Here is an 11,807-nt window from a genome sequence, read left to right as displayed (position 1 = left end):
GTGGCTGACTCTTAACTTTTATAAAGAATATCTCTTTGGATTTGAGACTTTAGTCTTTGCAACTTTACAGATCTTCTTTATGCACCAAGAGCTTGTAACACTCCAAAGAGAAAGGAAAACTTGAAATCGCATCATATGACCCCTTTAAATAATGACCCAGATCCAGAACCACATTTATTAGCCTTAGAGTAAGGGAAGCACAACTCGGGAAATGAGAACATCCGAGGAGCATGTGAATGCTATGTATATTTATTTTAAATATTTTTAATGTTCTTTAATGTTATCCATTTTTTTGTGGCTCTTTTTTTAAAAGTATCGATTTGGCACCGGTATCGTAAAAAAACAAAAAAGTCGATACCCATAGGTAGGCTTCTTGCAGCAGATCTTCATTTGTGTGTACAGCTGAGGAATGTTTGATGCTGTTTTGACTCCTTTAAACATTTTATAAGAGGTCTTTGTGTTCTCAGCTGGTAAAAAATACCACCATATGTACACACACACACACACACAATGAGCACATTTAGCCGAGCACAGAGCATTGTTTTGAATGTTCGGTAAGCTCCAAAATAAAATCTATACGCCAAAGAAGCTGGCGGTTGTGACCTTATCCTTATGCCTTTTGTTTTGTATCTTCAGGTTCGGTGTTAAAAATGACAGTGTAAACACTAAACAAAACCCAGGACAAACAGCTAAATGTAATGTTTTCTTTTTTGGTTCTGACCAAAAGAAACAAGAGAACCGAACTACAAGTGTGCATACACACATATTATAAATGCACCAGTAATAACGTTTTACTGTTTTAAAAGTAACTTCAGTAACACTTTCTATGAAGCCCATTTTTTTATAACACATTATAAGGGTATTATTACGGCATTATAAAGAATGCATAATGCATTATAACAAACTTATAATATGTTGTTTCATCTCATAAATAATCATAACAACAATTATAATACATTATAAAACTTACTTATTACTAGTTCTAACTTTTATGAGTATGATTAATTATAACACGCAATAAACAGCATGTTAAATCCACTTAATTTATAATGGATTGTAAGTCTCTTATCTTGACATATTATTTTTATTATATTGTTGTTGTTGTAGTCGTTGTTGTTATTTATAAGTGGTCTTTGTCTGCTTTAAGTAAAGTAACAAGTTAACAATGGCAAGATATGAGACTTATAATACATTATAATTATGGGAAATATAATCCATTGTAAGTTATGTGGATGAGTTGTGTTCATTGTGTATTATAAATAATCATAATCTTAAAAGCTATAACCACAAATAAGTAAATATTATAATGTATTAAAACTGTTGTTATGATTACTCATGAGATGATACAACATATAAGGTTTTTTATAGTATGTTATGCAATACTCTTAAGACCTGTTCACAGCACGGACGATACTGTAACTATAAAGATATAGTTCTCAATATTAAAGAATAGCAGAGTCCACACCACAGCTATAACGATAAAGGCACAGAGAAACTATATCGTTGGAATCACTTTCAGAATGATTTTTTTCCAGCTGATGAACGATAAAACATTGACAGCCAATCAGAATCAATCCTGCTATAACGAGCTCGAGAATTAAAGTGGCAGACGAGTGTGCGCTTAGAATAAACAGACGATATCGTCCGCTGGTGTGGACGTTAATATAGTTATCGTTCTTGGTGTGAAAGGGCCCTTATAATGTATTATAAATATGGGCTTCGTAGAAAGTGTTACCGTAACTTCTTTAGGAAAAAAGTTTTGCACACTATTCCAACTTGCAAAAAACTGTCAAAATTTAAGCAACATTTCAGTCCCATGACCTTTAACTAAACACACAGATCCTTCCGAGGATGAGACTTAATGGAAATACAAAAACACCCGAAAGGAGCAAAAGCTGGTCTGATAACATAGTGACAGTGACAGTGACAGCTACCAGTCACTAAGGTACAGTAGCAGCATTGATAAGTGATGTTTTTAAGGCAGGGTTTAGCCAAGGTCAATTATGATCCAAAAGAGAAATGAATCCAAGTAGAAGCAACATATGGCCCATATATATCACTGTTTCTGTCTGTGTTTAGGTAAGTGAGGAGCTGATCAGGGTGGCTATTCTGTGGCATGAAATGTGGCACGAGGGGCTGGAGGAGGCGTCACGTCTGTACTTTGGAGAGAGGAATGTCAAGGGAATGTTTGCCGTCCTGGAGCCCCTTCATGCCATGATGGAGAGAGGGCCGCAAACTCTGAAAGAAACATCCTTCAATCAGGTAAGTTTGTAACCCAATGTTTTGAGGATCTTCTGATATTTTTTTCTTTAGTTTTCTCAGGAAAGTGCATTGTACATTGAAGGTTAACACTGAATAAAGATGTTAAAAAACATAAGAGAGTAGAGAAATAACACATGGCTTCTTATATATATTGTGTGTGCATATCAGGTAATATTTCATTTTACAGTGTTCATGTTACGCATATTACATGTCATAATAGCAATGAAGATGTCCCAAAAGTGACTATACAAAATGAACACACTGTAAATACAGAGTAGTTCATTAGGATTATTCAGAATGTACTTATGTAACATGAACTATAGAGATTGCCTGTTTTACCAAATGCCTGAAAAATATAGTAGCTCACTGCAATTTTCATCTAATTGCTTAATGATTCTTAAGAATACGAACAAAATATACCAAGAATTATTTTGACTTTTTGACTTTGCATTAATGTTCAGTGATAATTACTCACTGTACATTTCCATTTTCTCACAAAATATGTTTTCATTGCCTATTATTAAAAGAAAAAAAAAACACTAGATGTTCATGGAAAATCAGGGAATTGTAAAATTCTTATCTCCAAGGAAAGTCATTGAAATTAATAAAATCTTCAAAGTCATGGATAAATCATGGAATTTTTTATAGTTAATATATTTTTTATTTATTATGCATTGTCCTAAAATATTTAATCAGTGTTACATTGCACTAAATTAAAAATTTTAACAGCTTTTTTTATTATTCTGGTCTACAAGCATTTCAAACTACATACAAGTTGGTCAGAAGATTCTGTAGCCTGTAGTATTGTTCTTGCTTAAGGTCTTAAAACACTAAAAAATAAAAGCCTCAGTAGGCAATTTTGTAATCAATTTGACCTTTCTTTTAATTGATTAGATTTTTATATATTAATTAAAAATGTAAATGCAAATAAAACCATTAACGTATAAAATACAGTAACCACAGTTTCAATCAAAGGTGTTATTAGCTCTGGGCTTCTTGTCATTAGCTCTGTTCTAAGGGTCGAGGTCAGGCCCGGAGTGGCCATCAGGAGAATTGGGAAAATTTCCCAGTGGGCTGCTCATAAATTGGGCCCGCAGTACTACTTTGACATAAAGGCAGTTTCACACGGAATGCGGAACGCGCAAGTGTCTAGTTCATTTTCTGTGAGAGACACACGGAAAGTGTCAAATTGCTGGTATTTTTTTTTAGTAGCAGCGAAGAGCTGTGTACAGTACACGCAAGCAGCAGGGTGTACAAGCACACATCCAAAACCCCACTGCTTGCGATCGCACAGCTCTTCGTGGCAGGTGTGTATATATAATAAATATTATTATATGACATATATTAATCCCCCATTTCTCCCCTGGTTTCTCTCCATACTTCACACACACACACACACACACACACACACACACACAGAAAAAGCATGTGTGTTACATTATTGCGTGACTGTAACTAAACTAATTAATCCACATCTTTACATGGTATGCATTAAAAGGGTCATTTTCTCATGTCACTTGTCAGAGAGAGCACATTGTGACAAACACAGGAAATCATTTTTAATTATCCATCAGTGTTTTTTTTAAAGAAAAATACTTTCAGAATGTTTAAACCCTCCAAAAAATGTTTAACGCAATCTCTGCCCCCACCTGTGGCAATAAAAAAAAAGTCATCAAGACAAGATTTTTTGAAATAATGTAATATTTCATAGAACGAGCATAACCCATACTTGCTGCCTGGATTTCATTATAATTTATTTGATTTTTTTTTTATTTGTGTGTGCAGTTTTTTTCAGCTGTGCCTATGTGATTGCAGAATGTTTGTATGTGAAAGTTTATTATGCATTTACCTGTTTATTCTTGTTAAAACAAATGAGGGGATGGTCTTGTGCATTGAACTCCTGGGCTGAAAACAGGCCTCACTCCGGCCCTTGTCAGGGACATCTAAAGTGACAAACAGCTCATCAGTCTTTTATAGGCTACTCAGGATTTGTAAACATCTCCAGTATAGACCTTTTGCATCGGAGAAACAAGCGCGTGGCCATCTTTAGAATTTGGTGTTTGCACTCCCGTTTTTGTGGTAGCTTTGTTTATTTCTATAGCATCGCTGTTAAAGAGTAATTAGTGAAGTGAAGTGGATTTGGTTACTAAAAGCCTTATTTTTTTATTTCAGTAATGAAGGTTAAATGATAATTTGTTCATTGAAGTAAAATGGATCTAAAAGTTTTTTGGTAATCCTCAAGAATGTTGAATGTGGTATTAATATTAAATGTAGAAATACTTGATATTTTAAATCCACACCAGTGCCATTTTTAGAACAAATGATTATGAAAGTTTTTCTTAAACGGCAAATTTTGCAATCCATGGTTTTGCACACAATAAATATAGAAGTGGATAATGATTGGTTTGTGTGTCAACCTGCATCACTTTCCGAAACGCATTTACAAGAAGAACGTTCATAATTCTTATAGCTGTTTGAAAATAATCATGTTTCAGACACTAGACAGATTACAACTCTTCCTTCTCACCTAATGCGGGTGTGACGTATCCTGATCTTCAAGCAGATGAATGCAAATTTTTATTGAATAACATTAATCTACAAATATGGATAAATCTGAGCTAAATTGAGCTGAATAATGACACTCAGCTATAAAGCACCTTTATCAAAGATCTTAATCTGATTTGTTCATAATTGACCAATTTTGCAACATTGACACTTATTGAACTGAACTAAATCAGTACTGAACTGACTGGAGCTGTATAATGACACTATTGTCTTGTTAGAGCTGCTTCACAGCAGAATTTGGATTTGCCTTATATTTGATGAAAAGTTACTGATTCTGTTATTTTCCTGTGAAGCTGCTTTGAAACAATCTCTTTTGTATAAAACGGTATATAAATAATGGTGACTTGAGCTAACTTTCCTTTTTATAACTGTGGCTGTGGTTTCAGGCTTATGGCCGAGACCTGATGGAGGCGCAGGACTGGTGCAGAAAGTACATGCGATCAGGTAACGTGAAGGACCTGACGCAGGCCTGGGACCTGTACTACCACGTGTTCCGCAGGATCTCCAAACAGCTGCCACAGGTCTGCCAGTAGCGTTTCTTGCTCAGAATAGTCATTAGATCACTTACATCAGCCTGCAGCAATATCATAAATCATGATGTCCTAAATTGTAATATTGTTTTTAAAATTTAACAATTCTAAATTTCACTTTCATTTGGGATTGGGAACAGAGAATATGAGCACATTTTTACAATGGTAAAAGCAATCAAACTCACATGAGTGGCGGGTTAAACTCATAGCAGGTAAATTATGGAAAGAATATTTTCAGGATGAAGACTGACATATATTACCAGATTATATTTTGTTGTTATAAATATCTTACAGTGTTGATATAAATATCAGCTGTGAAACTGTGCGCACTTTTAAAAATAACCACTTACTTCTGTCAGGATATAATTTAGTGATGTTTCATAAAATTATGCATCATGCATATTTCTTTGTCCACAGCTCACTTCACTAGAGCTTCAGTACGTCTCACCTAAACTACTTATGTGTCGTGATCTGGAGTTGGCCGTGCCCGGAACATATGACCCCAATCAGCCAATCATACGTATTCAGTCTATTGCTCCCTCATTGCAGGTCATCACCTCCAAACAGCGGCCACGCAAACTCACTATCATGGGTAAGAGCCAAGTGAAAATGAGCTGTTTCGCATAGGCTGTCATAAATACTAGGGGCAATGAAAAATGAACAACAGACAAACACAAAAAAATCGCAAAAAGATAAAAAAATGAGGATGTACCATGTTTTGTTGTTGTTGTTGTTGTTTTTTCCCCATCTTGTGATACATGGAATGGGGTCCGCAGGTCCTGGTGTAGGCAATTCTGTTCTAGTTTGTGAAAAAAGGTTGTTTTTATGAGTGCAAGATTTCATTTTATTGTCCTTTTTCCATACAAACACATGTTGTAATCTTGGTTGTAAATGTGAATGCATGTATGACAGTTGGTATGGTGAGACAAAGCTTTCTCTGTTCTGTTCTGCGTCCTGCAGGTAGCAACGGTCATGAATTCATGTTCTTGCTGAAGGGTCATGAGGATCTACGGCAAGACGAGAGGGTCATGCAGCTTTTTGGCTTAGTGAACACTCTACTGGCTAATGACCCAGCCTCCCTGCGCAAGAATCTGAGGCAAGCCTCTTGTTTTCAGGCATCAGAAAATCTCAGAAAGTGTCATTCTTTGAAACAAATTATATCAGTCAAACAAGACATAGCTAAAGCAAATAATATATTGATATCTTGTGTATTTTTTCTAAAATTACTTAAGAAGATAATTTTGTTTTTCTGATGAGTGGAATCAATGCTAAATAGATTCAGAATGTTTGACACAAGAAGTACAATACAGTACAAATTAGTAGTTAACCAATATACAGTATTGCTGTGGCTGGTATATTGGCCAGTATTTTGCATTTTATAATTACTGGCACATATGTAAACCTCTACTGCCCTTCAGGAGTTATATAAGTGTTGCAAGAGTTAGACTTGTTTATCAAGTATAACTTTTGCAACAGTAAGTTATTTACATATTTCTCAAAAGACAAAATAACTATTTACACAGATCATCATGACCATCAAAAGTTTTCTTAATGTAGTATGTTGCCTGCTTGAACATCAATGAATTGTTGTAATAATTGTGCAAAGTTCCTTAATGTGAAATGCTGGACCCGCAACATAATATTTTTATGACCCCTTTTATTTGTTAAAGTGATAAACAACTTGCAGATTCTGCAATAAATATGCAAACTTATGAGTATGTTTTCACTAAAACATTTTAATGCATAAAAAATGTCATGCAGGGACTTCAGTGAACATTGAATTTAATAAACATTTTGAATCTATTCCCTGAAGTGGGTAAATTAAAAAGATTCTCAAAAATGACCTGAACCAACTTTAATGCGTTTTTGCTCCTGAAGTTTACGCCAGATGTCCAGATGCATCCCACCACTGAGGACTAACTCGTGAAACCTCAGTGCTGGGACACAGTCACACACTCACTTCTATGAAAAATGTATTATATCCAATCCACCTAACCTGCAAGTGTTTGGATGGTGGAGTAAACCGGAGCACCCAGAGAAAATATGCTAACACAGAGAGGAACATGCAAACTACACACAGATAGGCAAGGAAGCCTATCTATGTGTAGTTTGCCTGTTTTTGTCTGTGCTGGCATGTTTTCTCAGGGTGCTGCTTTGCTCAGCCAGTACTCAAACCAAGAACCTTCTCACTGTGAAGCAACAGTGCTACCTGCTGAGCAGAGCTGGTATTATAGTGGCCTCCTCAAATATTTCCACCTTGAGCAAAAATATGATATGAATATGAGCAAAACAAATGTGTATAATAATGTATAAATGTTTTTGATGTTCGTGCTTTTGGTATTTTAAAATATTCACAAAAATCTAACTATTAATGTCAAATATTTTTAAAAACTTAAGTTTCTGGCACTCCCTCATACAACATACTTGTTACATTTATTCATTTAGCAGAAGGTTTTATCCGAAGCAACCTACAAATGAGAAACATCACAAGCTCTGAATCTTCTCCTCTAAAAAGGTTGAGCAACATATGGCAAGGAATCTAGAACTGATCTGACATTTAGAAACTTTGCTGATGCTTCTATTGTTGCTCTTTTGTTAGTTTTGATTGCTTCTATTGTCCTCATTTGTAAGTCGCGTCTGCTAAATGACTAAATGTAAATGTAAAAGATTGAGCTAATTTCTTGTAGCCATCTCTTCATTTGTGCAGCTCAACCTGTTGTCTCACATAGAGTAATTATTCTGTTCTCAGGACTTTCTCATAGTGATGACTACAGGAATCTGGCCTCATATTTAAACCCAGTAAAACAGAAAACGTCTCAGGTTACACATGTAACCATGGTTCCCTGAGAACAGGGAACGAGACGCTGCGTCCTAAAACTGGATTCCTTAAGTCAAGGACTCAAGGAACACCATCCCTGCCCCAACCAAATCGCTTTTGCCAGGACCCGAGCCACAACCTCTATTCAAGCATACAAGGCATTCTGAATGCGATCACATCTCGCAGCATGGCTATATGTCCTTCGAGAGCCAAACACACTCTGTTCAAACACTAAATTCTCTCAAGAATCAGGCAAGAACAGAAACCGCCGCGAATGCATTGCATTAAGCTTGTTCAACTCCCTCGCGAGGCGAACGCGCTCGTGCAAACGCTGACAAAAACTCGAGTACAGACCTCTGCTCTAGTAGTTCCGCGAATGCAAACAGTGAGCGCATCCTTATCCCTCGTGAGTCAAACGCATGTGCTTCCGTACACAAGGCTTGAAGACAAAGAAGAGGATGACGTTTTCCGCAGGTGCTCTTTTATACCCGCATTCGCTTTATTGTTTACGTCATAGGCTGCCGCCTGCCAATGTCAAGTTCATTGTCGTTTTTTCATTCATGCTTCAGACACCGGTCACGCTGAAGGCGTTCCCCTAGCGCCCTCTAGAGGACGCAGCGTGGAGTTCCCTTTCGAAAGGGAATCATAGTTTTTAGCATTTTAGGTGAAGTTTAAATTTAAGATTAGGTTTTTGATCACTCAGGAGAACTTAAAAACATACCATGTGAATCAAAAGATACTTCAGTTAGATTTTCACTCATAAGAATTTCTAGGCACACATTTTAGGGAAAATATATTTAAATTATTTCACATTCATTTGTTCTAGAATTTTCAAGATTTTTATTTTTTATAGCTAAAAATACAAAATTTTATGGCCCATTATTTACCAAGGGATCTAATATTTGTGGATGATGATATACAATGCTCTCATACTCACTAGGCATGAGACTAGTCTAACTGCACTACTTATTCAAAACTGATTCAAAATATTTCCCAGTTCTATTGGTAGGTTATGATGCTAAAATTTTTGTGGCTCATGTTTTGAATTGGTTTCCTCTACTGAATATGTCTTTGAACAGTATTCAGCGCTATGCTGTGATCCCACTCTCCACCAACTCTGGTCTGATCGGCTGGGTTCCTCACTGTGACACGCTGCACGCACTGATTCGAGACTACCGAGAGAAGAAGAAGATCCTACTCAACATTGAACATCGCATCATGCTTAGGGTAACATGTCTCAAACCTGCCAAATACAGCTTCCTGTTTGCCATTAGTCAAACTCAAAACTGAACATTTTTACTTAGAAAGAAATAAAATGTTTGTCATTTGTTTATAATAGTTTTATATATAAATAAAATATACATAGTTTGTCTAAAGTTTTTAATGTCTTTTTTTAAAAAAATACATTGCCTGGGAAGGGACATGTTTGTTATGCTTACTTTTGTTGTGACCAGGTCATATTAAATCATGGCGCTTTTCCCCTGCATGGTACGGCTCGGTTTGCGTTTCCACTGCAGTTTAGTACCGCTTAAGAGTGGGCGGGATTATAGACATGTCGTTATAGTTGCGCCGCCTCTAATGCCGTGACATCATCGTAAATGCGACACAAACAAACACACAACAGTGGAGCATATCGATGGAATGGTGTTCTTCATTCTCAGCATGTGGATCTAATCTAGCGGGTCTAGTGTCTCATGTCGCAAGTTCAATGACGCAGGTAGTGACGATTCTCTCCGGCCAATCACTGATCAGCAGGGTTTACACGTCACATTTTGGTAACGGTACGGCTCGCTTGGAGCCTCAGCCGAGGTGGTATTGAAAAAAGTACCAGGTACCGTACACTGTGGAAAACCCCCCAAAAGCGAGCCGTGCCATACCATGCAGTGGAAAAGCGCCATCAGTGAACTCCACAAAATATTAATTTGCAAAAATGTGATTATGTCATGGCTGTGAGATCATTGTGTTAAAGTAATGACATCCTTTTCTCTTGCCCACAAGTTTAATGTGTAAACAAACCTGCGTGACCATAGCAACCTGTTAGCAAATGGCTGCAATATAACAAAGAGTGAAAAATTTAAGGGTGTCTGAATACTTTCCGTACCCACTGTATATATATATACAGTATATATATGAGCATTTTTGTTCAGTGATCATTTTTGTTATTGTTGTTTAATATTTGTATATATCATATTTATTATATATTTGTTTTCCCTTTCATTTAATGTATCAGTGAATGTGTTTAAAAGACTTCGGGATGAGATGAATAAAAATGTTTTTTTTAATAGAACAGTAAAACAAACACACACCTTTTTGAGGTGCAAGTTAATTGAGTAAACGTAATGAAGAAAAATGATAACTGCACACTCTCTTAAGCAAGATTTATTATCACGAATGTTTTGTCCAAACAAGTAGCCTTTGTCATACCTTTTTGAGATATCTATGCATCTCATATAATATAACATAATAATATTAGCAGTGTCTTAATGCTGATGTCTTCATTTTGATTATCCTAGATTGCCACATGAAAAGAATGTATGTGAATTTGCCCTTAACATAGGATCTCATGGCCAAGACATAAGAATGTCATTACCTCTTGGTCACATCATAGCCCACAAGTTAATTATGTCATGGGCACAACAAAACTAACTGTGGATGGTGTGGGAGGACGTGAAGAAATGAAGTAAAATTGATCTCCTAAATAACCCATTCAATTAAGTGTTGGCTAAAACTGTGTCATTTATGGTAGATGGCACCTGACTATGATCACTTGACTCTCATGGAGAAGGTAGAGGTGTTTGAGCATGCAGTGAACAATACAGCAGGAGATGACCTGGCCAAACTGCTCTGGCTTAAGAGTCCCAGCTCAGAGGTTTGAAATCATCATCATCTTTCATTTTCATCAAAAAATTGTTGTATATTAAGCTTATTTTCTCACCAAAGTCAAATAGCTCTAATAGATGTGGGCGAATTGTAAAATGCATTTAGGAGCACATGAGCAAATAAAACACATCCCTGCAGGTCCTTAAAATGTCCTAAATATGTTCAATTGTATATCAAACATCTTAATTATCATTTTGAGAGGACTTAAATTTAGGGGCGAAAATGCAGATACACGATACAGTCTAATGTGATTATTAAACTTCAAAAGGCTGGGATTTTATTAACTAAATATGAGTGCTGCAAGTTTAAATTCTGAACGCTGCATTGTTGCATGTTCTACAGCTTACAGTTTATTCTGCATTTGTTGCTGTTAACAATTAATAAATTGCTGCTATAAATGCTGGTTATTTTTAAGTCAGTTTACAGTCGGTTCTTAACATTCCACACACGAATCACAATAACGGTGTTGTGTGAACAACATTCACACACACATACAGTCGTGTTCACATTAAAATAAACAAACTTTTAAGATTTTGAAAATTTTAAAGAACAATTTATGAAAAATGTTCCAGAAATATTTAAGATATATGTTCCAGAAATATTTATTTTATCTGAACATTTAAAAATGATTATGTACTGTATAAATACAGCTTGATTGACAATGGCACTTCATGCCCAAAAGGTTGCCGACCCCTCGTGGTTTCAGAGCAGTTCGCAATCAAAGAATACCACACTTTTATGATGACAATATA

General features: G+C 36.0%; 1 protein-coding gene across 1 annotated transcript in view; it reads left to right on the top strand.

Moving 5' to 3' along the window:
• Positions 1-11,807, top strand: part of LOC107738932 (serine/threonine-protein kinase mTOR-like) — a 164,073-nt gene that overhangs the window by 134,786 nt on the left and 17,480 nt on the right. Inside the window, exons 44-49 of the mRNA XM_016550858.1 lie at positions 2,080-2,262; positions 5,214-5,348; positions 5,775-5,949; positions 6,318-6,453; positions 9,255-9,402; positions 10,922-11,044. Of these exons, the coding sequence (XP_016406344.1) occupies positions 2,080-2,262; positions 5,214-5,348; positions 5,775-5,949; positions 6,318-6,453; positions 9,255-9,402; positions 10,922-11,044 (900 nt within the window). The remainder of the gene's footprint in view (positions 1-2,079; positions 2,263-5,213; positions 5,349-5,774; positions 5,950-6,317; positions 6,454-9,254; positions 9,403-10,921; positions 11,045-11,807) is intronic.

The sequence above is a fragment of the Sinocyclocheilus rhinocerous genome, unplaced genomic scaffold, assembly GCF_001515625.1.
Source record: "Sinocyclocheilus rhinocerous isolate Xijiao unplaced genomic scaffold, SAMN03320098_v1.1 scaffold2570, whole genome shotgun sequence".
NCBI lineage: Eukaryota > Metazoa > Chordata > Actinopteri > Cypriniformes > Cyprinidae > Sinocyclocheilus > Sinocyclocheilus rhinocerous.
Note: the sequence above shows the minus strand (reverse complement) of the source record. Positions and strands in the feature narration are given on the sequence as shown.